Source organism: Canis aureus, chromosome 24 (genome assembly GCF_053574225.1).
Source record: "Canis aureus isolate CA01 chromosome 24, VMU_Caureus_v.1.0, whole genome shotgun sequence".
Lineage (NCBI taxonomy): Eukaryota > Metazoa > Chordata > Mammalia > Carnivora > Canidae > Canis > Canis aureus.
Genome location: NC_135634.1, coordinates 15,996,773 through 16,023,847, shown reverse-complemented (window position 1 = coordinate 16,023,847; position 27,075 = coordinate 15,996,773). Strand labels below are relative to the sequence as shown.

The following is a 27,075-nucleotide window of genomic DNA, read 5'->3' as shown; positions in this document are numbered from 1 at the left end:
CCAAAGAGTCGTGCAGTTGTGTCAGGAAAACAAAACCAACACACGAGAAATGGATGCCTCTTTGTACTGGAGTCATGCACAGTATCTTGAGTTTGAAGGAACTTTTGCCTTTTATTTACTTATTGGACAGATGAAATAATAATTGCTTACATTTCTATAGCATTCTACTGCTGCAAAGGTCATATATATATATATATATGATTCTTTTACTCCTTCCAGCAAATTTGCAAACTGGGTACCGCTAGCTCCGTTTCATAGATGCACCAACTAAAGTTCCTGAGTTTCAGCACCTTACACAAAGCAATAGTAAAGGTATGGAGCCTGGGCACTGTGCTCCCCCACAGGCCAGCGGCTTTGAGTTTATCCAGCGACCCTATGGGTTGGGTTGGGTTAGCGCCGGCGTGCAGGAGGTGGACACAGGCGGATACCAGGATTCACGGGGTAAAACTGACCACTAGAGGTTTCTGTCCGCGGGTGGGGGGAGCGCGCCTTGAGTGAGTATCTGCTGGAAAAACGCGTCAATGAATGAATGAGACGGTTACTGATGAGCGAGGTCATCACGATTTGGATCCACCTGGGCAAACGTGCCGCACCGTTTTCTGGGTACACAGGGAACGGGCAAAAGCAGGTGCTGGGGAGAGGGTGAGCCGGCAAAGAAAGGCGCAAAGATCTCGGGGAAAGTACGTCCAGGGTAGCAACGAAGGCTGTCTCCCGTCGCCGAAGGAGTTCCCCTAACAGACGAGCTCTTCTGGTGTCGGCGTCCCGGTCTCCCCAGGCCCTGCGCAGTCACCGGCTCCCGCAGCCGCAGGGGGCGCGCCTCCCGCGCGTCGGACCGGAGCGGGGAGAGCCCGACCCGCCGAGCCGAGGCTGCCCGGCGCGGGGGGCGGGGCCGGGCCCCGGGGGGCGGGGCTCCGGTGGACGGCTCCCCTACTGGGTGGGGCTACGGGTGGGCGGGCCCGGGAGGCGGCACCGTTGCCGGGCTACGGGAGGGCGCTGAGCGCGCGGCGCTGGGAGCGCTCGGCCAGCGCGGTGAGAGGACCCGGTCCCTGCTGCGCACCCGGTGCGCGCCCGCGGCTCGTTCCACGCGGCCTGGCCCTGCGGGGAGCACGGGGAGCGGGGGCGGCGGAGCCTCCCGGTGGCCGGGCAGGTAGGTGCCCCGCTCCTCCGGGGCTACGCGGCCGTGCCTCACCCGCACCCTGGGTGGACCCCGAGGAAGGGCAGCGGGGAGGAGGCGGCTGCCCAACGGGGAGGGTCGCTTGGAGAAGGCTGCTCCCGTGCAGGGGGGCGGGGTGGGGGCGAGCGGACCGTGCGGGACCAAGCGCCCCCCGGCAGGGGTGACAGCGGGAGAGGAGGGCTGCCGAGGGAGGAGGCGCCCGAGATGGAGCCGAGGCGGGAGGGACGCGGGAGGATGAACGCCTCCGGCCTCAGTCGGCGATGGCAGTGATGGGACTTAGTCTTCCAGGCCAGGATCTTGTAAATAGAAAACCTGCGTGTGCAGTAGACGTTTGTGGGTGTGTAAATAAACCCGTGTGAGGCGTGCCGCCGGCCGGGAAGGGCGGCGCTGCGAGGTCGGTGGGTCCGGGCACCTCGCGGCCTCGGCGCCCCTGTGGACTCCCGCTCCCCGGGGCAGGCGTGCGCAGGCCCAGGCTGCCCACCCGCGGGAGCTGCGGGGGTGCGGGGTGCCGGGGTGCTGGGCTGCGGGGGTGCTGGGCTGGGGGGCTGCGGGGGTGTGGGGGTGCGGGGGTGCTGGGCTGTGGGGGTTCGGGGCTGTGGGGGTGCGGGGCTGCAGGGGTGCTGGGCTGCGGGGGTTCTGGGCTGCGGGGCGGCGGGGGGTGCGGGGGTGCTGGGCTGCGGGGGTGCTGGGCTGGGGGGATGCGGGGGATGAGGGGGTGTGGGGGTGCTGGGCTGTGGGGCTGCGGGGCTGCAGGGGTACTGGGCTGCGGGGGTGCTGGGCTGCGGGGCGGCGGGGGGTGCGGGGCTGTGGGGGTGCGGGGCTGCAGGGGTGCTGGGCTGCGGGGCTGCTGGGCTGCAGGGGTGTGGAGCGGCGGGGGGTGCCGGAGTGTGGGTTACGGGGGGCGGGGCACGAAACTGCGGGGGTGCGGGGCTGCGGAGGTACCAGTGTGCGGGAGGTGCGGGGGTGTGGGGCAGAGAGCACTGGCAGGGCTCAGAGGTGGTCCGGAAACACAGCATTCTGAGGAAAAGAACACTTGGCAAATAAAAGCACTGTTAGTACAATGATGGGTAGAGCGTGGTAGGTTAGGGAGAAAGGTCAGTGTTCTCAGGACTGGTCCAGGTTCTGATGCCATTTCGTGGAATAGAAATTTACTAATACACTCTTGAAGGTGAAATTTGGAAGGCTTAAAATTCAAGGATGATCTCTTTGGATGGCAGCCAACTATTCATCAAATGTACATTTAAGAAATCCATGTCACCTTTTGCATTTTCATTAAAGGACTCAATCTGCAAACAGAACCATAAGCCTCGGTCAGTGTTGTTTAATTGAAAGAATTGAACTCAAAATATCAATGAAGGCTTACTTTTTACTCCACTGACAGTTATTCTTTACTAGAAGACAATTTCTTCACATAAACAGGAAACAGTTATTGTTAAGCATGACTTATGCAAACAGAAAATTTTAATATGCTGTTATTTCATGATCAGATACTTCTCTTCAAAAGGGAGGATTATATTGCATTAGTTCAGGATTTACTCAGTATGTTTTCTGTTGTGCAGTTTCTCCTTAGGCATTTGTGCCAATGCTACTTTCATGTAGTTTACGTATGTATACATATATATATATATTTTTATTTCAAGCACTGCTTATTCTCTAATTTGAAGATCAGTAACTTAAAGGGGGTGAGAATTGAGTCCGACTGTAGAAGAAAGTGTTTGACATTAATTATTATTCACAGAGATATGGGTACTTAAAAAGAATTTATCTTTGAGTGATATTTATCAAGTTGCTCTGAAAATAATGCAAAACATAGAAATGCAATTTCATTGTGAAAATATTACTTGACATCAATATGTAAAACATTATTGTGAGCTGTGTAAGTTATTTTTTAACCTATGAAAATGTCTTATACCATCTACTTTATTACTGAGGCCACACGACCTTATTGACTTGAGAATTTTTCCATGGTAAGTGTTAGTATTTTCTAGGATGTTGATGGAAGTTATCTGTCCCTTTGATGAGACTGTCTTTTAAATGAGCCCCAGGCTGCATCTTGAATTTGAAGTTAAGGACATGTGAAGACTTTTTACACACTTGAAATTGCAGTGTTAAAGTACCTTTCCTGTCTAGAAACTTGAAAAAAGGAACACAGCTAATATATAAGTAGCCATAAGAAGCTTTTCAAAAGAACAGAAAATGACTTTTTTTTTATTTCAGATAATCATGAGCTTTCATTTATACCTACCTGCCACACATACGAATGGAAAATGAATGGAGACATGTAACTGTCACATGCTGTCCTTATTATGTTAGTTTAATTTACTAGTTATAGCTCTAGTACATAACTCTAGGGCATGTTGGGGACTTTTGAAACATAAGTGAGGAAGCCTGCTAACACTCATGATGAGAATTTGATTCTCCTTTTTCACCTATTTAGATCTTTGAAGCTTAATCCAATCCCCTGTGACTACTTCCATCATTCAAAAAATTAACACAACACAAAAAAACTGCAGGCGTCTTGAACATCTGAAAAATAGCAAGTCCTTTTAAATCTGATGAGTCAGTATTTAAAGTCAAAGATTTAAAATTCGGAAAAAGGCTAACATGCCCTATCTGTGTTGACTACAGGTTGAATGAGAAGGCCCACCTTGGATAATGTACACTCCAAATAAATAGACAGCTGCTTATGTGATAAGAGAGCCAGGAACAGTTCAACAGTGAAGTACATTTGTCTCGTGGCAGCTGATTATTAAACGTTCGTAGCCTCTTTAAAGTAACTTTCTAGATGAAGAAAAAGAACAGTAAAGCAGTATGAACGCAATTTCTTTTCATGATTTACAGGTTAAGCAGTGAGTTCATTCATCCTATTTTATCCGTCTAAAATGTTTACATTTAAAAGTAAGATGTTTAAACAGTATTGAGCTATCTTTTAGTCCACACATCACAGAATATGTACCTTTTAAACTGAAGTTTAAAACCTGGGTTTTAAAAAGGGAACAAGCACCCATCAGCAATTAGATAAAACAAAGGAACTTGTATATCTAAAGATTAAATATTATGTAGCCACTCTTCAGTAGGCATGGAAAGGGCTAATAAGAGGAAATCTAAAAGAATGGACACTACTTAGACTGGGAAAGAGGACTTCAGATGTTTCAAAGAGAAGTTTTGGAATTGATCCAGACTTCTAAAATAAAAATTTAAACAGCTGTGTTTTAGAAATGGTTATGCACAGTTCTCTTAAGATACACTGTGTCGGTATTGGAGGTCCCCATGGTCCTTGATGCTACAGTTGTTCTACTTGTATTTTGAGATAGAGAAATATTTATGAATTGGGTGGGGGGTGGTGCCTGGGTTCAATATGCTATATTTTGAGAATACTGACAGTGATTTTCTGAAGGAACACAAGGATGGTAGAGAACCCAAGGTTGATAGAATCTACAATCCAGAGAAACAAAAAGAATTAGTATCCAAAAACGCTATGCTAGGTTAAGTTCTTAAAAAAAAAAAAAAATTATTCTAGAAGCTTGACAGTGGCCCCTAATGTTTTTGAACTTTGAGGGAATTGAAGATATTGTGTTTGGCAACAGAACATTGTAAAGCTTGTAGAGTTTTTTAGCAGAAAATATTTCATGATTTGAAAAAGGGAAATCTTTCTCATTCTGCAGCCAACAACAATATGTATGTGCTTATTACTGCATGCCTTTGTGAGCTTCCTAGGCTACAAAAGAGGCTGCCAACTCTATGATGTAGGAAGAATGATTTTCAGAACATAATGAAATTGAAGGCTAAGATAGAGGAAGGCTAGAGGGCAGGGGTTATTGTCCTGTTTGGAAATGGCAGTACCCTAAATTTCTAACTAGCTTTTTATTCTCTCAGCATAGGGAATGGACATTATTTCTAAGCCATTTATGATTATGTTCCACCATTAAAATGTAAAAGACTATATGTATAGCACTGGCTTTATTTCAATGCTGATTTTATAAATTGTAAGCCTGCCAGTTTACTTTAATGTTGATTTTTTTAAAAAAATATTTCAGTTTATTGCATATTGGAAAAATGTATGAATTGACTGTAGCTTTATTACATAATGGTAATACAGTTTTAGGAGATGAAAACTGTTACCTATTGCATGCACTGTATGTTGGACAATAAATCAAGTAACTTTAAAAGGTTGAAAAAGTGAAGAAATTAATTTATTCTGAAAAAGTATCCAGATTATTTGAATTATTCTGAAATTCATGTATTTTGGTCATTTATAAGATAAAAAATAAAATTATTTTCAGAAAGTTTACTGAATTAAGGAGCGCCTGGGTGGCTCAGTTAGTTAACCATCCAACTCTTGATTGCAGCTCAGGTCTTGATCTCAGAGTTGTGAGTTCAAGCCCCACATTGGACTCCATGCTGGGTATGGAGCCTATTTAAAAAAAAAAAAAAAAAAAAAGAAGGAAAGAAAGGTTACTGAATTGTTAAAAGTTGAAAAACAAATACTAGATTCTTATTTAGTGATCTTTGTTATATTATAGCACTATATTCAAGAACTGGGATTCTGGGGATCCCTGGGTGGGCAGTGGTTTAGCACCTGCCTTTGGCCCAGGGCGCGATCCTGGAGACCTGGGATCAAATCCCACCGTCAGGCTCCCGGTGCATGGAGCCTGCTTCTCCCTCTGCCTGTGTCTCTGCCTCTTTCTCTCTCTCTCTTTCTCTCTCTCTCTGTGTGACTATCATAAAAAAAAAAAAAAAAAAAGAACTGGGATTCTGAACTGAATTGTGTTCTACCAAAGGATTTTATGTTTCAATCTCAAGTTACAGTTGCACATATTTTCCGCATATAGCTTTAGCCCTTATAACAATCCTAAGAACTAAAATGTCATCCGTAATTAGTCAGTTTCTTCATTCACTCAACAAGTATTGGGCACATATTGTGAGTGAGTTATAATTCTAGAGCAAAATCACAGTTCTTGTCATGAAGTCCTCAAACCATAATTGGTTTGGTTGGTGCCGGAGTGAAGGGAGGGGGCTCAGTGTGGCAATAGGAGATGGTGGAGTATGGGGCACTAGAAACCATATGTTCTTCTGTGTAAAGGATGACTGATGCTCAGCTCTACCTCACGTTGCCTTGGTGTGGGACTAGGTGTTTTAATTTTTCGAAAAAAAAAAAAAAACAACTTTTTTTTATATCGAAAACTTACTTTAAAAAATTAAGGGTACAGTGAGTAAAGAAAATAGTGCTGTTGGCCAGATGCAACACATGGCCTGCAGAGAGGCAAGTGTCCAGGTAATTACACCGCGAGGTAGAGATGAACCCAGGGTGCAATGGAAACAGAAGAGAAGTGCCATGCGAGATTTAGGAAGATCCCAGAAGAACTCTGACAGGTATGGTAGATATAGTCAGAGTACATATAGGAAGGCCCCATGGCGAAAGAGGCAGGTGGCGGTTGGGCAAACTGCAGGTTAAAACAACCAGGGTGGGTTTGGGAGCTAGTGGTGTGCCCAGCCAGTAGGAGATGGAGCCCAGAGCCACTCCTCCTTAGCGGGCTCCTGCAGAGGGCTGCCAGGACCCTGCCTCTCCGCCTGTTCACACACCAGCGCAGGGTTTCACCAGATGAACAAGGAGGTAGAAGGGGCGTGCGTTTCAGCACCTGTTGGATTTATCCCGGTTACCATTCATTCAAATGAGCGGGCTGAGCAGTTTGATTTGAGAAGCAGCCACCTTCTGTGCAGCTGAACAGAATGTTTGCAGCCCTGGGCTTCAGGCTCCCGTCTCTTCTTTTTTGCTTGCCTGGGCCTCCCCAGACTGCCACTCTGTTTGATACTGTAGAACAGCAGTTGTCAAAGCAGAAGTTCCAAACTCCTAGAAAACAGTGAATCAGGCATCCTTAGTCTTTTCCTTTATTGCCTAGCTAGAGGCAGTTTCTCCACACACATTTTGCAAAAATGGTTGCTAGATTGTTAATAGATGATATCTAGTCTGGATTTTTTTTGGCAAACTATGAAAACCTGTAATCCCGATAATTCATATGTCTCATACTTGATAAGTCATCTCCAAATAAACAGGACACTAATATAAAGGCATCTTTCTCCCTGGCTTGGGCCCTGAATGCTCAGAAGTTAAAAGCAATTTCAATAAATACCTTTTTATTGCCTTATTTTTATTTTAAATATTATTGCTTACATGCTTGTTATTTCATTAAATTTTCCTTCTTTTTATGAATGCCAAAGCATTTCACAAGGTTATTTCATTTTTCTCCAGGAAATGCAAGGTCACACTTACAACACTTCACCAGCCAAATTGTTTGCTTCTAAATACCCCTTTGCCGGGTTATACTCAAATGTGTTTAGGAGATACCACCACCGCTGCTAGGCTGTGAGCTCCCTGGAAGTGTACTTTTGTAGTTCCTGCCCCAACTTGATATTGCCTTCTTTCAAGCACCTAATAACTACTTAACCAAAATGTGTTGAATAAATGGATAAATCATGAAATGTCTTATTTTGTTATGTGGTTTTGGTTTTGTTGATCATTTGTGTTCACATCATCCTACTGTGCCACGGGCCATTGGATACTACAGTATAGGATGATAAAACACTAGGTCAGCCTGGTGGAATAGCTGAGCACCCCATTTTGGAGTTACTAGGCATGGATTTGGTTTGTTTTTCACCATTTCTATGATGTGTCCTTTGACCTACAGTTTTCCTCTTACATTGGATAAAAGTAAATATCTACTCTTTGTAAGATTTTATTTATTTATTCATGATAAACATAGAAAGAGAGAAAGAGAGAGGCAGAGACACAGGCAGAGGGAGAAGCAGGCTCCACACAGGGAGCCCAATGTGGGACTCGATCCTGGGTCTCCAGGATCACGCCCTGGGCCAAAGGCAGGCGCCAAACCGCTCCGCTACCCAGGGATCTCCAAATATCTACTCTTTTTAAAGTGTGGGAGTATGGAAACAACTATACTTTTTATAAAGTATAGTCACAGTACTCAACATATAAATGCTTAGTTCAGACTTTGAATTGATTCTTAGTCTTTGAACGTTTTCTGCGCACCTGTAGGTCCAGAGATCTAAACCGTCACCTTCCACTGGATTGTGACCATCTGAATAATGTCTCCTGTTGGTCTAACAAGTCACAGACATTGGACCATTAGGTCTTCAATATGAATGTCATTAACTACAACAATAACCATCGCCAATGCTTATGTAGCATTTATTATGTGCCACAAACAGTTTGTATCAATTCACCGTCCTGGCAGTGCTTTATGAGTGCTATTCAACTCACTTATTCCTCACAGCAGTTTCAGGAGGCAGGTATTATCACTAGGCCCAATGCAGAGATGAGGACACTGAGGCTCAGGTTAAGTAACCTGGCCAAGGTCACACACTAGTGGGTGGCATTGCCTAGCAACTGCCCCAGGAACCAGATCCACCCCCGTCCTCTGCTAAGTATGTGAGGCACTGGGCTAGGTAGGCACTTGATATACATTATCTCAGGTAATCCTCACAACAGCCTGTGATACAGGTTCTATTTTTATCTCTACCAATGTGTAGCTTCAAAGTGACATTGCTAAGAAATGGGCGTAAAAACCCAGGTGCTCTAGTGCTCTAGTTAACACTTTTCCCTGATAGTTTCCCCTAAAAGCCAGGTTCTTAAAAAACCCATATTGGGTTTACATGCAGAAAAATGTTTGAACTTGGACTTTATATCATCCCATCTACTGTCAGGACAATTGGGCAAGCTACCCAGTCCTAGTTACTTCCCAGCCTCTTGGTATAGAAAAAGCCAGGCTAAGCGAGAAGTCACAAAAGAGAGAAGTGATATATTCCAATGGTGCATTTTGCCTTCTAGCTCCCAGTGTAAGAAATCTGTTAAAAAAAAAAAAACCTGCTCACATTTTTTAAAAGCAAATTAGGATTTTTAAAAAATCACCATATTATTCAATCATCAGACTTAATGCCTTGTAGATATAATGACATAGTAATAAGATATATCTGAGATAGAATGTTTATTCTTATTCATCACAGAAAAGTTAAGTCCATTACATGCAACCAAATCCCACTTGTTTTCCATAATATATTCTTCATTGTTTTGTGCTGCTTTATTCTCTTCATTAATTCAAACATTTACGTGCCCACATGTGCCAGGTACTATGCTAAATACTGGGAATACAAAGAGTAATGAGGTGTGGTACCCCTTTTAAAGAAACACACAGTCTGGTGCCTAAAACTGGCATACAGATAAGCATAATTGCTATGTCATATGATCGATACTGTGCATGAATGTAGAAAGACCTTTAGGGCCATAGGGAACAAATAAATCTCTTTAGTGTGCTTGGTCTTGGCCAGCATCTCAGCAGGGTGACACCTGAGCAGGTTCTTGGAGGGATTTAGGGAGAAAGGCTCTCCTAGGTTACAGCCTGAGCGAGAGGGCAAGACCACGGGGTTTCAGAAGAAACGTGGGCATCAGGCTATGGCAGAGCCAGATGGATGGGAGAGCAGTGACTAGTGATGACACCGGTGGGCTAGTGGGTGAGATTGTAAATGGCCCAGGTGCCAGGCTAAGGAGTTTAAAGGGTAATTTGCAAAGATCAACCCATTCAAAGTCTTTAATTTAGCGTGGTGTGTGTGTGTGTGTGTGTGTGTGTGTGTGTGTGTTTTGGGAGAATGATATAAGTTAGCACGTAGGATATAGTTCCATTCAGTTTTTTCTGCCCTATCATCTAAAAAAAAAAAATTCTCCTTCTGATGCAGAAATCATTGTACTTTATTTAATTTTTTTCTTTAATTGTGTTTATGCGATTTTTAATCTCATCACTTATTTTATAGACTTTTCAAGTACTATATAATTTACCTTTTTGCCCCAAGAACATAACACATATTTTTTTCATTATTAATGAAATACCCTAGAAAGAACTTTTAGAAAAAAGAGGGAAAAAATTTCACCCAGGATGCCACAATATGAACCTAACCACTGATAGCATTCTGACTTACTTATTTTTGTACATAAAACAGGTGTATCTTCTGAAGTCAAAATCGTGTTGCCATGACTTCCAACCCAAAGTGCGTGGGTTGGAAGATACTACAGTATCTGTGTGCCTGCCGCAGTAGTTAGTACAGAATCCTAGTGTATTGTTCCGATCAAACTAGTTGCTTGATTGTGGTATGCACTAACTGTCGATCTTTTTTTTTTTCTTGTATTTGGGTAAATGCTTTGATATTTATACCCCCTCTTCCATATTAGCTTAATCCAAGAGATTTTGTGTTTTCCTTTAAAAAATCAGCACATTTTAAAAAATTAGGACCATGTCAAGAAAGAGATAACCCAAAGCATACATTTTGGGGAATGTGATTTTATCTTCTCTTCCCAATTCTGCGTCTGCACAGGCAGGAAGCTGCATGGTTGGATAACTGCTGGGTCATTTTGACATATGCAAGGAGGAAAAAGAAGCTATGGCCAAAAGCTGGAAAAGCAAAAACCAAAACCAAAAAACTTTGAATTCAGTCAAAATGAATCATTCATTCAACAAACATTAAATTTCATTGCACTGATAATTGGAGCCACTCAGGTGGCTGGAGTAACTTTCTGGGCTGTCTGTCTCAGACAGACAGGGTTGTGTTCAGGCTCACCCCAGGCTGGCTGCTTGGCCAGCAGGGAGACAGCAGCCCGCCAGCCCTGCTTCCTTTGTTGTTAATTGCTATTGTTTTTCTTAAGGTCTTTGGTCCAGGGTTCTGGTTCTCTGCTCTGGTTTCTTTCTAAGTGGTCACATTGTTTGCTCTGGGTCTCTGTTAGTTTTGGAAGATTCAACTTTGAAGAGAAACTGAGCCCTTGTTTCTCTACCTAATAGATGGAACCACCAGCTGAGTCTTCCCTATTTTTTTTTTTTTTAAGATAGATCTCTTCTCTGGACATTGTATGGGTCTGAAAAAAAGGCAGCCATGTCTGTTTCTACCTTTTAGGTCATTTACCATAAAGATGAGGTGATTTGGCTTTATCTTTTATCGAAAAGGGAGTGCCTCCAATTTCATCACTTGTAAATGATTTTTAGATGTTCTTAAATAAATGCTCATTTTTCTGCTCATAGATTACTTTCACTGTACTGGTTGGAGGAAGTACTCACACATGCCAAACATGAGCTGTATCTGCTTCTTTGTGGAGCTGCAGGCCCAAGACCCAAGCCTTGCAGGGTATATGCCACTCAGGAGCACTGGAGCCAACCCACCTGGGTGTACATCTTGCTATGTCTCTCATTGGCCTTGAGCAAGGGACTCAGTCCTCTCTGAGCCTGTTTCCCCACATCTCTAAAATTGGATATCTACCTTCTAGAGTCCTTGTGAAGGTAAATGAATTAATATGGTGGAGATAGTGCCTGGCACATAGTGCTTAGCACATGTTCATTGTTACTTTATCACTATAATTGCCCTCTTGGCACCAACTAAACCCATCTACATGGTGGGTTTATATAGTCACTGTTGTAATATAACTCTGTTGGGTGGAGCTGTTGGAACTATAAAGACTTGGGTAGAAAATAAAGGCATGCATAGGGGCACCAGGCTGGATCAGTCAGGAGAGCATGCCACTCTTGACCTCTGGGTTGTGAGTTTGAACCCCACACTGGGAGTAGAGATTACTTTAAAAGGTAAGATCTGTAAAAAAAAGAAGAAAATAAAAGCATGTATAGCCTAGGAATTCAGAGCCAGTAGGAGTTTTGCATATAATGTGTAGGGAGACAAAGCTTCCACTCCCCTAACCTAAATTCTTAAAAGCTTACCTATTGTTTGTCTGTGTATTTTTTTACAAAGTGATTTCCTTTAAAACATAAATAGTATTACCTAGTAGAAATGTTAATGGTAAACATTGTACAGTAAATACAGAACACCAGCAACCAATGTCATCCTGGTTAACTAGATCTTCTTGTCTTTTAGAAAACTCCTCCACAATAAATACACGTAATAAGAGCCATGGCTTTAAAAGTGCTCCTGGAACAAGAGAAAGCATTTCGCACCATTGTACTTTTACTGGCCTATTTGGTAAGTAAAGTCTTTCCTAAGAACGTGGTGAGAGAGTCATCTAAGTAGTACCAAAATGATCTTCAATTTCCAATCCCATCTTTTGCATTTTTCTTTCAAATTGTATTTTATCATGTTGCATTTCATTAGTAAGCATAGATTGCTGCCAAGACAAAAGTCTTGACATTTGTAGCAATTGTTGAAATTATTTTGTTTACATTTAGATGAAGTAATAAAATCACAGCATTACTCATAGCTCTAGGACAATGGTACTCTGTTGTGTGTATAGGCTTATGTCTCTATAACACACCCTAGACCCTAACAAGACCAGATTCTCTTTGGAGCCCATGATTTACACAGTTTGTGAAGAAATTAGAATTGACTCTTAAAAGAAGTGTGATTTTTATATAGTTATTTAAACCCTTCTTGGTTCCAAAAAGCATTAAAGACAGAGGGAGAATTTTAATGTTTGAATGCTTGACATGAAAGATCTATGAAGGTGTTCAAAAAAGTTGAAATTTATTTCATCTGGAGATAGGATCATCATCTGCAAATGTAAAACGAATTATTCATGCTGAAGACAGTACCTGAAGTCTTCTTGAAAGACAAAGTAAGAGTGGGGTCACTTTGGAGCCTGAGATTCAGGTAGAGGAAGGAAAATTTTCCTTCCTTCCAGCTGACGCTGTTACACATTTGAATGAATGGTCTAGGAGGGAGGTAGTGGGATTTGTTTCTCTCTCTCCCTCCCCCCGCCCTTTTTTTAAAGATTTTATTTATTTATTCATGAGAGACACACAGAGAGGCAGAAACATAAGCAGAGGGAGAAGCAGACTCCCTGCGGGGAGCCCAGTGCGACTCAATCCCAGGACTCCAGGATCAGGACGTGGGCCAAAGGCAGATGCTCAACCACTGAGCCACCTGGGTGTCCCTGGAATTTGTTTCTCAGAGTGATTACAGTTTCTTTGTGGCTGAATGAATCTCCACCTTGAATTCTCCCTCCTGCCTGCTTGAGAGGTTCAGACTTTGATTTTATTTAATTGGTTTGCAGGACATCATTATAGATACTCCTGCTTCAAGGAGGCCATAGTTTGTGCTGATTAATTACTCATCATTACAATCATCAAGAACAATTTCCTGTGCCTTTTTGTATAATCGCCATTCTGCAGAACAATGTCTGTTCACCCAGTGCTTCTTAGAAAAGAGGACATGTCCTAAGTCATTTTGTCCTTTTCTACCTTAGGCACTCAGAAAAGTATCAGAGGAAGATAGCCGTTGATCCAAAAAAAAAAAAAAAAAAGAGAGAGAGAGAGAGACATACACACACACACACACACACACACACACGCACACACACACAGACCTCATTCAGGGAATACAGAGAAAAATCAGGCTTATTGACTTATTTGTTCCACTGACTTATTCAGAAAGTGATTTTGTGGGGCAACTGGGTGGCTCAGTGGGTTAAGCATCTGCCTTCAGTTCAGGTCATGATCTCAGGGTCCTGGGATCGAGCCCCAAATCAGGCTCGCTGCTCAGTGGGGAGTCTGCTTCTCCCTGTCTCTCAAATAAATGAAATATTTATTTAAAAAGTGATTTTTCAAAAAAAAAATAAATAAATAAAAAATAAAAAGTGATTTTTCTTCCTAAATTGAAAATTAAATTGGCCTCTGAATTCATGTTTACATTCAGTGATTGTGTAAATAATACTGATGATGTTGTTCCTTTCTTACCAAAAATATATGTATATAATTTTAAACTTACTTTAAAATAACATTTTGCAAAACTTTTTTTTTCAGGCATGTGAAGTGATTTGTGAAACAGGAGACTGTAGACAACAAGAATTCAGGGATCGATCTGGAAATTGTGTTCTCTGCAAGCAATGTGGGCCAGGCATGGAATTGTCTAAGGTAAATATTGGATGCATGGTGAGGTTGTAAATTTGTGCTTTTAAAATACATTCTTTTGGGCTAAACTCTTTTAGCTAGTTACTGGTGAAGATTTGGACACGATGACAGAATTTGGTTACTTGAGCCAAAATTGGGTAAATTGAGAGCCAATTGAGAATTGGGTGATTACCCAATTCTCTCTCCAATACCTTTGATTCATATATCTTACTGAGATAAAAGGAGTAGGTTCTGTCTGATAATTAGAATCTAATTGTTGTTTTGTGAAATTTGTGCTTATCGTATGTCAGCGAAAGAATAGAATTATTAAGGTGTATTTGAGTTAGTTAAAAAGAACCAAATACTCTACTGAAGATTTTGAAATAAAATCATAAGGGAAAATACTAACGCTACTTTCTTTCACTGGGTCTTCTTTTTCTTAAGATGAATTATTACCATTGCTAGTCACAAAGTAGCGCCTACAGTAACCATGCTCCATAGAGGCAGCGCCTTTGCAAACTAGCGTTCTGTACATTCTTTTGACAATGCAAGTGCTATTATTAATCTCCCCATGTTGGATGTACGTTATTCCCAGGAGCATTTTAAATATATTCATCTACCCGCTACTTGTTAAGAAGCAGTATGTCCCAGGAGGGCATATTTCAAAGTCTTGGGTATTCTCAGACCTTTTTTGCTTTATTTTCTAACCTTTTGAAGATGTTACTAGTTGTAGATAATTGATATATCATTTTGTTCTAAATAAAGCATCAAAGTCTTCCTGCTAGAAAACGAACAAAAAGATTTTTCTTTTTACTTAAAGTGACTTTTAAAAGAGGAGTCCTTTGCCCCTACAGACTGCCATTATTTCAAGTGGAGTCTTGTCATTCATAGATTTTTGATCAATGATCCACAAACAGCAGGAAACAAAGCATTCTGCATTCTGCAAGTGATTCCTGGTGGATGGCTTTTCTCTGCTGGTTGTGTTCAATAAGTGGTGCCATTTAATATCCTGGGCTTTACATTTGGATTGAAACTGGCTGATCTTCGAACCGTGTGTTCCATTGACTTCACTGTGGCATCTAAACTGGTATTTTTTAGTCCTTATTGATTGTAGAGAGGTGCATTTTCAGATCTAGGTTTTGTGGTGTTGGGTGTAAGAGGAGCAGACCTGTAGATCTAGGATCAGTGAACAAAGTAGTAAAAAATGTGACAGTGCCCAACAGAAAAATAGATGATGAAGTTGCTACCTCTCAAAAGTTCTTCTTTTCCCAAATCTCTGTGAAAATCTGAGTGAAATGTCATAGATTCTGAAAGATGAGTAAATCATTTTCAGAAGTTGCTCCCTCTCCTTCATCCTTTGAATCTAGAGAGTATAGCCTCAGAATAATTTCTGGAGAATCAGACCAGGGATGAAGGTCCCTATGACCTCTAGTGGTTTTTTTGTTTGTTTGTTTGTTTGTTTTTTAGTATTTTTATCTAAGCTTTTTTTATTAAAAATTTTAATTAAAAAATCTAACTTTTTATTGAAAAAGTAGGCTGATGGTCCTATCACCCCTAACATTTTTTTATTTAAAAAAATCCATCTTCTGAGATTATCTGATAAGAGTTTTTCTATTTTACAATTTTCCAAATTTTCCATGGATTTTCAGAAGAAATATTTTTCTCTAGGTAGTAATTTTCCCCAAATGTGGAAACAGGTGTCTATCCCTATGACACTGGATGCAACCAAAGAGAGTAGGAATTCTGAATAATTCTGCCTTTACTACTTGATTAGTATTTGTTTCAATATTTATTATCATTTTATTCATTAGAAAAAGGACAAATTGGGTGAGAAAGACTCAAAGGAAAGGTAATGATATCACTGAAAAATTAGGGTAAGACCCACTTGGATGCACGAATGTCACAAATACGTGTATCATGCTCCTACATACCCTGAGGTATCTACCTTGAGTTGGACATAGTACAGCCACAGAGTACCTTTACTAAAGAACATCAGTCAACTTCAGATAGTTCTTAGGTCAAAAAAAGTGCCACTTAAATCTTGTCATATAAAAGTTAATGGATTTCTGTGTGTGTGTATATGTGTGTGTTATAAATTATATATTTTGCCAAGTCTTTTATCTTGGTTTTAGCTCCTAGCAAATAAAATTAGCAACTTAGCCTTGCTCATGCCCTAACAGAGCAAAGGAATCAAACATATCAATGGAATATATATTCATACTATGTTTCCTAGTATGTATATATTATAGTATATATATTATAGTATATAAAATTATATATATAATACATTTATACATATAAATATATATATACATATGTACATATACATTATACATATAATATTATACATATTTTATACAGTATGTATATATATCAAGACAGCTCGAGGTTTTTTCATAAGTGATTACTTTGGGGCTGGGAAGTTTCTAAACTGTCCATTCATAATTTTACAGTTTCTTCTTTCTAGGCTGCCTTAATTAACTCTTTAGCAAGAACATATATCTTTCAGAGGAGAAAAATATTAAGTTCTGAGTATATTAAAATCAGATAAATCACTTAAATTAGCAAACCTTTTCAACTGGTTAACTCTGACATCCAAGTTTTACAAATCAAAGAAAAGTTTACATCTTTGGCTAATACTAAGCTTTTTTAAAAAAAAAACATAATCTGATATTTATAAATAATTGAATTCCTTTTTCACTTATTATGCCAAACTTATAATTTGGAGGGCGGAATGCCTGTTCATTTGCAATAACTGAGTTCTGTAGTACTTACCTCTTTAACTGAGGCTTAAGATTCTGGTTACCTGTGGTGCTTGAAATTTTGAATGCACAATGAACAGTAAGTATTTTAAAGTCAGTTATTAAAAAGTAGAAAAGCTGAATCAAATTATTGATCACAACCAGTTTTCTTTATATTAAGGGGAAAAAAAAGAAGTGCATTTTCACCAGACATGAGAGCTTTCAGATAACCTTTATCCTAACATTATTAAATTACTTGTTTCACTATAGTAAACATAACTTAAAACTTATGTCCATTTTCTAATATTGTGTCTCTCAACCCAAAATAACAAATGCCGGGTCATAGGGTTCTTTGAATTACAAATGTGTTATCTGTGTCTTAAAACTAAAGCCTGGAAATACTTTGGGTAAGCAGGTAGGGTTAAAATTTCCATCTGTGGTTTTATTACTCCTAATGATTATTTTCTTTGGAAGGCGTTCAATTCTAGTTTTTTCTGAAGGTGTCGGGGCTTACTTTCCCATTGTTAGGTCTCTGCCATTTAAAACATGTAGTGTAGGGTTTGGGGGAGGTTACCAGAATAGCATTCCTGGAGACAGTCTACACTTTGGCACACCTGTCCTAGGTGGTCAGTGGTCCATCTGACCTCTTTCACTTCCTTTCAGTTGTCAGATAGTAAGTCTGCACAGAAGCTCCAAGCTCAGTAATAACCATTGTTGCTTGTTTAGATTGAGACTTTTCCTTTTGTTGGCCACTTTTTAAGTGATTACTTATTTTAACCTTTTACCCTAGATACTTTCGGTTATGTGTGTCTAAGGGATGTCTCTTAGCAAATATGTACTACCTCTCAAATATGTCTTCAGCTGTTATTCTGTAATATATATCATGCAACCAGAATAGATACTAGCTAACGTTTGTTATAATGAGCCAGATTCTATGTGATATTTGTATATTAAGTTATAGAGGCCCTTTAATGTATGTCTTAAATAGGGGGTATAACTCCTTCTGTTTTATAGATGGGGAAACAGACATGGAGATGGTCAGTTGCTCTGTCCATTGCCACCATTAGAAGTGCTGGGAGAAAGTGGTGGGGCCACATGGTGGTAATGATTTCTTTTCTCATTTTGCATAGTGCCCATGTACAGTGCTGTCCGACAGAACTTTCTGTGATGGTGGAATGGTCTGTATCTGCGCTGGCCAATATAGGAGTTACTAGCCACTTGAAGTGTGTTATTGAACACTTGAAGGGTGGCTCGTGTCACTGAAGCACTAGATTTTAAATTTTAGCAAATGAAATTTTAAGTTTTGCCACATGAAATTGTGGCTGTTATATTGGACAGTGTAGCTCTCTAGAATGATGAAATTCCCTCTAGAAATTCTGGCTCAGGACCAACTTCTAAAAAAGAGATCCAAATCACGCTGACCTGATGCTTGTACATTCTAGGAGCTGCTTTCCTGGTCAGCCTCCTTCCTTTCTTTCCTTGTCTGAGCTACCCGTGGCCTGGGCACTGGTTTCTGAACATCCCTCTGCTTCTGCTCTCCCACCACACTCCTTTCGGCTGAGCCACGCGGGAGCCATTGCTGTGGCTTCTCACACCATGTGGCACCCTCTGTGTCCCCATCTGAGCTGTCTGATGGCAGTAGCTGGTAGCTCTTTGGGCTCTTTCCCTGAAAGCCCCCAGTATCCTATCTTCTCAGTCAGCTTCTTTTTGGTAACTCAGCTTAATGGGTAGTTTTCCTGTGTCTTTGGGAAAATGTAGGATAGGCCACTGAGCCATCTGGGGTCTGTTTTGAGGATTTTCTTCCATTGAGCCATAGCTGGTCTTTCTCTCTTCCACATCAGGGTTTAGGTTCAGAAAGTTTAAGAGAAAGATCATTGATAATGTATTTTTCCTATTTCCAAGACAAAAAGTACAAACTGTTGCTTACGTAGCTCCATGAGTGGTTACATGCTGGCATCTGGAGCCTTAAACAGCCAGCTTTTTGGCTCACAGAAATAAACAGCATTGCGATACGTGGGAGAGGATGACTTTTGTTTTCCCGAAGTGACCACATTAGCCTTTTAATTCTTACTGTCTAGAATCTGCCCAGCCACAGCCCCTCCTCCTCACCGAGTATTAATGCCAACAATGTGCTTTTAACATGATCACCTCCCAGCAGTAAACCAGGAAACTAGTTTTTGCATGAACCACTTGAAACAGTCTTCAAGTCTCTGGCACGGTTTTCAAAGTAAACTTTTCTAACCAATTATTGGGATGACTTTAATGTAAAAAATTAAGTCTTGTAAACAACAACACACTTTCCTCCACAAATATGCACATTTTAAAAGATGTCTACTTTTTTGGAAAGCTGTTTTTGTCCCCATGAAGAAAGTCACACATGCACACAAAAAGATTAATATGATTTGCAAGCATGAAAAAGATTCATTTATGCCATCTAATTACAGTGTTGCTCACTTTATTTATGTTTAATTATACCTAATCGAGCCCAGTGATGTTTGGCAGATATTAGCAAGCTCTAGCTTGTAATTTTTCTTTAAAAAACTCAACTACAGATTTTCATAAACTGGAACTTGTGGGGCCGGGGCGGGGGGAGAACCTAGGTCTTTGTTGGTGTTTTATTAAAGGAAATTTAAAAAGCTGATTTCTAAACACCAGCTACATAAATCTAATTTGTCATTTCCATTTGCGTGCGCTAGATTTTCTCCACAAATAACTTCTTCTCTGTCCAAATTTGAGCGTTTCAAGTTCAAAGAACCAAAGTTAATAACTTATTGGCTGTACAAATAAATAGTGCTTTAGACCCAAGGCCCCCAAATGTATTTCCTGGACAATTGATGGTCTGTGAGGATCTCCCCTGTGGTCTGAAACTGCTCCTACAACATGTAGGTAAGATCCGCTTGTGTTTTTGCTAAGTGCTGAATTTGCAGAGGGAGAAAAGAGAGAAGGGGATTTGAGGACTGTTTACTTTGAGTCATTTTGCCACTGGAAAGCCACCAAATGTGGCTTAAAAATATTGGGCAGAGTGTCAGAGCTACTGCTGCCGCCAGCTTGGGTGGAAGCGGCCCAGCTGGATGCAGCCCTCTCTTGCCTTGGAACCAAGATAAGGAGGGTTGCTCAAAGCTTCCACCCCCACCCCACAGTGACCATCACCCTCATCTTCCATCCCCTGGCCCACCTCCACCAGCCCCAGAGAATTATCTGGACTTACCAATTAGGACACTGCTGTGACCTTTATAGGGTTTGTTCCCTGGAATAAAGTAATGATACTAGTAATAAAACAACATCAGGAAACACTGCCTTCAATGATATTTGTTCCTCCATTCATTTAGTCAGCAAACATTTATGTGTTACTCACCAGCCTGGTATGTACTGTTAAAGAAAAAAATATCCAGTGGCACTTGTTAATAAGGACGGCAAGGCTTTGTTCGATAGGTATGGAGGGGGATCACAGCAATGGGATTTTCTAGTGGGGGAAAACCACTGGGCTCCATCCCAACACAACATGGGCTTATGGGAATTTATAGCCATGGAGCAGGGGTCGGTGAGTTGAAAGTTACTGAGGGCAAACATCAAGGGTAGGAGGTGTCCTGGCTGAAGCCAACCTAACAGCTCTTTGCTGAAGACAAGCCAAGGTGATTGGACTTCAAGTCCCTATGAGACTTCAAGTATAGGATGAGGAACCCCAGCCGATATTGAGAATGGGTAGTTCTGGGTAAGCTGACTTAGCAGAGGACTTGCTAAAGCTGGATAGCACAAGGACGTGCACAGGTGCACCTGGAAGAAGGTTAAGGAGCCTGGCTAAAGTTTGGTCAATCAAAGAATCTTTATAAGTACCAGGTGCCCTGATAGGCTTTGGGGAAAGAGTGATGCAGGGTGGTGTTAAGTATAGAGGATTGTTCACTTATTGTAGGATTTTGGGAAATCACTAGGAATCCTATGGCAATGCTTTTTTTTTAATTGGGTTATTTTATTCATGTGTACATTTTCACACCTTGATGCTTATTAAAAGGCCTCTTCAGGGATTCAGGAAAGTTGTAAGTTTTCCTTTTAAGCTTTTAAGATACGAGGTCATAATTTCAAAAACAAATACTCTAGGATTGTTTGAAAGCCTAAATGCATCTCTGCCATTGGTATTCACGGCCAACCATGCTCCATAAAAATAAAACACATATGTCTAATTCTGAGGGCCAGGCCAATGGCTGACTAATGCCCCCACTCCCGCCCTGGTGTCCTCCCATGTATCCTCCCTCACCGAACACAAGTACAGTCCTTCCAAGGAAATGGTGAGAGGGTGAGCTGTAATGTAACCTGAAAAGTGTCAGAGAACCAGAGCCGGACAGAGGGGAAAGCAGCAAAAACTGATTTCACTCAGGAACTATTGCAACAGGGGGAGAGAGGCCTCAGGATAGAACTAGGCTCAATTCCAAATGCAACATGGACAAGTGGGGATTTCAGCCAAGGACCAGGGTGGGAGGCAGTGGATGGAAAAGTCCTAGGAGGAAACATCAGGGCAGGGGGCATTCTGGCAAAAGCAGACCTAACAGGATTCTTGCTGAAGGCAGGCAGGATGATCCGAGGATTGGAGGGCCAGGAGGAAATTTGAGCAGGAATTGAGGGTGAGCGGATAGGAGGGTGGAAGATTCTGGCTTAACCAACCTCACAGGATTCTTGGACAACTGACCTCTTGAGGACAAAGCCAAGGCTAGGGCCTCATAGAGAAAGTAGCTCACAGGAGCCTGTGAAGTTTGGTGCAAAGTACGGTAAACCTCACCACCAGCATGGCTAGCTTAGCCTCTTCTTTAAGTACTCTTTGTTTTATGTCACCAAAAATCCATTCCTTCCATTTCTTTTATTCTCAACAGTAGTATACTAGCCTGCTCTGGGAAATCATATGCCGAGGGAAATTGTGCCCTTTATATTTAAAAGTAATGGGGGAAGCCGCAAAAGATTTTTTAACTGTTTTCATTAAATGTACCATTAGACAGTGTGATCAATGCCACAGTGCTTCAGCAGACCTCTGTGGTTGCCCCTCCATCCTGCACTTGGGATGCAGTGATGACTGGCTTCCGGTAGAATGAACTCAACTATTAGCCACACAATGGTATGCTCTCCATCTGCTGGTAGGGAACACTCTCCAAGATGTATTGAGTACAGAAAACTGAAAAACTAGTTACAGAGCAGTGTGTTAAGATACACACACACACACACACACACACACAGGATGTTAGGATATTTCTGGGAGCTTTTTCCCAAACCAGATAACAGCTGTTTGCCTGTGTGGACAGAATAGGAAATAAAGAGACCAGAGATGTCAAAGAAGGCATACTGTTTGATTTGTTTATAAAGATCTTGTGTGTAGTAGTAGTTTTTCAGTACAAAGAGTGATAAAAAGAAAAGGGACCAGAAATAGTCTCTGGCCCCAGGGGGGTGGACACGAGTTTATAGAGGCACAATTTCAATGTGCGCTCAGCAGTACTATCCTGGGCAGGAGGCTGTGAGCCACAAGCACTTCAAGCTGTTTGGCCTTTTCTCTTTTTCTCTTGGTAGTTATTTATTGAACTTAATGGGGAAGATTTCAGGGCATTTCAACCACCTAGTTTTACTGAATGAAATAAAAACATCAAAGTAGACATTTATATTGGGGATGATTTAATGTTTATATGCTGTTTACTTTATAGCCTGGATTTCAAATAATTGCAGCATCTCTGTGTTTATATGGTGCTTTAGAAATATGGCAGTCAGCTCTAAAAGCAGTTGCTGCCATGGACACGGTCCTATCACTTAATTCCTTGGGAATATCTTCTCTGAATTTCTCGTTAAGTCAAGGTTTCTCGTTAATTTAACATCTAGAATGATCACTTCATAAATTTCTTAGACCATCATGAACTGCAAGCATTTTTTAAAATCTTAAAAATAATGAGGTTGGAATTTTGATACTATCTTTGGGAAAATGACAAATACTTTAGATAAAAGGTATTTTAAACTAAATTCCCCCAAATAGTTATCAGTCTCTATAAAAGTTCTCAGGAGACTACATGATTCACAATACATTTTTAATACATTTAGGTATTATTTTGTGATTATAATGGACACACAGCTTTTTTTTTTGTTTGGTTAGATTTTATTTATTTATTCATGAGAACACACAGAGAGAGGCAGAGACATAGGCAGAGGGAGAAGCAGGCTCCCTGCAGGGAGCCCAGTGCGGCACTCGATCCCAGGACCCTGGGATCACCCCTTGAGCGAAACGCAGATGCTCACCCATTGAGCCACCCAGGCTTTGTTGTTTTTTTCTTTCTTTTTTTTCAAGATTTTTTTTAAAGATTTTATTTATTTATTCATGAGAGACAGAAAGAGGGAGGCAGAAACACAGGCAGAAGGAGAAGCAGGCTCTATCAGGAAGCCCGATGTGGGACTCGATCCCGGGACCCCGGGATCACACCTTAAGCCAAAGGCAGATGCTCAACTGCTGCGCCACCCAGGCATCCCAAGGTTTTTATTTATTTGAGAGAGAAAGAGAGAGAGAGAGAGAGCACGAGGAGTGTGAGTGAAGTGGAGAAGCAGAGAGAGAGGGAGAAGCAAACTCTCCACTGAACAGGGAGCCCACCTAAGGACTTGATTCCAGGACCCTGAGATCATGACCTGAGATGAAAGCAGACACTTAACCAGCTGAGCCACCCAGGCGCCCCTGTTGTTTTTTCTATACATGATTTGATCCAATATAGAATGGACCCCCCAAAAAAAGTTCCATGGAATCCTCAGTCTATGAAGTATAGTGATATGTAAGTGACACACAATGATAATGTGGCAGAAACACACTAGTCAAAATGGTCTTCACGTATGTGCAATGCAAACTCTAGAATACAGTCAGGAATCAAAAAATAAGGACAAATATCTTCCCAACACTTAAATACTCATTATTTTTCAAAAGAGATGAGCCTACCAAAACACCTATTTGTCTTTCTTTCAAGTCTATGTCTGCTTGGATATTCATTTAGTTTCTCAGGAATGGAGAGAGGAAGAGAATTGTCAGAGACAGTGATAACCCAACAGGACGAGGAGTGAGAGTTGACTGCCTGGCAAGGATATTAAACTGCCTACATACACACAGGGGCTTCCTAGTTTCTTGTATTACAACACAACGCAATAGTTGATTCAAGCAGGTATGGCTAAATTATATTTTGTGTACCATTTTTAAAAGACAGATAACTGCAATTCATTATAGACATATTTTTATTCTCTAAAAATAATTCAGATATAAATTTATGTTTTTTTAAAAAAAGATTTTATTCATTTATTCATGAGACACACACACACACACACAGAGAGAGAGAGAGAGGCAGAGACATAGGCAGAGGGAGAAGCAGGCTCCATACAGGGAGCCCGATGTGGGGGACTCGATCCTGCAACTCTGGTCTGGGATCATGTCCTAAGCCAAAGGCAGACACTCAACCACTGAGCCACCCAGGCGTCCCTATATTTATGTTTCAAGTAACCCAGAAAAAATTGGAGTCTGAGGATCCTTTTGTTTCCCAGTGAGGCTTTATTATACTTGAATTGGGAAAGTTGGTTTGTTGAGTTGTAGAGAATCTAGAAAGGTATCATTTACCTGGTGAATGCCCACTCTGTGCTTGATTTATAGTTTACTTTTTAAAAAAGATTTTATTTATTTATTCATGAGAGCACAGAGAGAGGCAGAAACACAGGCAGAGGGAGAAGCAGGCTCCCTGTGGGGAGCCGGATGTGTGACTCGATCCTAGGACCCTGGGATCATGACCTGAGCCAAAGGCAGATGCACAACCACTGAGCCACCCAGGCGCCTCTAGTTCTCATTTCTCTTAACCTTTATTTTCCTTTCTGCTCTCTTCCTTTTTCCTTCCTTTCTTTGTTGTGTTGCAACTTGTATATGACACCCTTACAATCCAAGCTGGCTGTATCAAAGTATAATTTTGAAACTTTGCTCTTGTGTGAACCTTTGACATGGAGATACTGAGCCTGTGGGCAACAAGTCCCCATCCCCCTATTCAAATGGCACAGGCACCACACTTTGATCCTGGAAGATTGTAAGAAGAGGCTCCTGTCACACTGAAAGAGAGTCTTAGGATGCATTCGGCTGTCTCTGCAACTACTTAGCAAAAACACACTTCTGCCCCAGTGCAGAGCCACATCACCCATGTACAAAGCACCAAAAACAGCAGGGACCTCCCCGCAAAGACCTACTCCATGGACCTAGTCCATGCCCAAGCAGTTCTTCTTGAATATGTATCTTTGGTATTTTCCTGATTGCCGGAGTAAGAGATGCTGTTTGGCAAAATTTAAATTATCGCAGAATTATAAAAAATTCAAATCACCTCATAATTTCACTCCCCACCCCTTAGATAATACCTGCTAACAGTTTCAAAGAAATTCTAAATGTGGAGCACCTGGGTGGCTCTGTGGTTGAGCATCTGCCTTCAGCTCAGGTTGTGATCCTGGGGTCCTGGGATCGAGTCCCACATTGAGCTCCCCAAAGGGAGCCTACTTTCCCCTCTGTCTTTGTCTCTGCCTCTCTCTCTATGTGTGTCTCTCATGAATAAATAAATAAAACCTTTAAAAAAAATTCTAATTGTGAATAGTTCTTCAAATCAATTTTTTTCCTTCTGCTGTCTGTGCCTTGGATTAGAACATCGTCTAGTTGGAACACTCAGGATTCAGAAGGTTGTTGACCTTTTTTTGCTCCCCTACTCTTTGATGTGGATGTTTAGAGTATGCATTTGAAAGGCTGGCTGAATAACTGAAGTGAGGAAGGAGGGTATGGCTCCTCCATGATATGAATGAGTTAATTAGTAAAAACTCTAAATTGAAGTTCTATTACGAATCTCTTTTATTCAGAAGTTTGTTGGGTATGGGGAATGTTATCTTTTGTGTTGGTTTTGATTTAATTTTTGACAGTAAGTACTACTTAGTTGACTGTGCCTATAAATACAAATGAAAGGCTTTAAGTATATAAGTTTTATAGGCCAGTGGGAATTTTGAACTGGCAGGGATTTGCATCCTGCATCTGAGGTTTACAGGTGAGGAAATGAAGAGATTTTGTCAGAGTCCTTCCCTCTGCTACTGAGCTGTTTATGTGGGCTCGCTCAGCGTGCTCTCCAAGTGCAGAGATAAGTATCCTATGGATCCTACGGTGTCGAGGTATAGAATCCAATTGCAGAATGAAACAGTGTAGGTTCAAATCCTGGTTCTGACATTAGCAATGTCACCTTGGTTAAGGTACGGACCTTCTGGGAAGCTCCACACCCCCATTCATGAAATGGGAGTCATGATAACACTTTTCTCATTTGAAAGAAGTCTAAAGTAATGAGATAATGTGTATGAAGTTCCAGGCACAGAGTAAGCACCCAGTAAACATTAGTACTAATTATGAATATTTTTGTAAGCGATGGGATCATATTTCCAAACCATGAACACATATCTACACATTCTTATTTTAAAAAAATAAGATTTTATTTATTTGAGAGAGAGAGAGCAAGAGAGAGCACAAGCAGGGAGGGAGAGGGAGAAGCAGACTCCCCCTTGAGCAGGGAACTGTCATGGGGCTTGATTCCAAGACCCTGGGATCATGACCCCAGCCAAAGGCAGACGCTTAACCAACTGAGCCCCCCAGGTGCCCCTACATCATTCTTCTTATGGTTGCATTGTATTTACATTATACGATAGGCTCTGATTTATTTGGTTCTCAACCTTGTAGAAATGATCATAATGTGGGTCAAAGCACCATCCATTTTGCCCATCCATGGGAAGCAGTACTGTGTTTTGATGTTCAAATCTATCCGGAGACCTTTAGCATCACACAGCTTAATCCAAACAAGAATTGAGTGTTCTTTAAAGAACTACATCAGAATCTTTCTATTATCACGCAATAACACACGGCTAAACCTGTCAAGATGCTCTCTACTGGATAGATTTCTAGGCTTATCAGCTTAGGAAATTTCTTTTGCAGCTAGCCTCACTTCTAAAATATCACTGTTGAGATCCAAATACTTGTTTTCTGCCTTGCTAAGTAAGTAAGTGTCTGGATACTTCCCTGACTGTAGTTTCTGCACATGCCCAAGACTGGCTTAATTAGGAAAGAAGAAAGTGCCATAATTCTGCCATAAGCTAGCAATAATGCAGCAGTGGGGGTCCCTGAGAACCTTTATTATTCAAATGCTCGTGGCTTCTTGAATAAAGTGGATGACTAAGTATACTCATCGTAGTAAGAGAGATTATTAGCAGTGGGAGACACATTTGAACT

At 41.3% G+C, this 27,075-nt stretch overlaps 1 protein-coding gene across 3 annotated transcripts in view; it reads left to right on the top strand.

Moving 5' to 3' along the window:
- The window catches only part of TNFRSF19 (TNF receptor superfamily member 19), an 89,335-nt gene that overhangs the window by 7,877 nt on the left and 54,383 nt on the right, over positions 1-27,075 (top strand). Inside the window, exons 1-4 of one of the 3 annotated variants that reach the window (XM_077868390.1) lie at positions 1,010-1,147; positions 11,251-11,505; positions 12,092-12,196; positions 13,972-14,082. In XM_077868390.1, coding sequence (XP_077724516.1) covers positions 12,128-12,196; positions 13,972-14,082 — 180 coding nt within the window. In that variant the 5' untranslated portion in view covers positions 1,010-1,147; positions 11,251-11,505; positions 12,092-12,127. Of the gene's footprint in view, positions 1-1,009; positions 1,148-11,250; positions 11,506-12,091; positions 12,197-13,971; positions 14,083-27,075 lie in introns of those variants that run through there. The other 2 variants (XM_077868388.1, XM_077868389.1) reach the window with 2 other exon arrangements.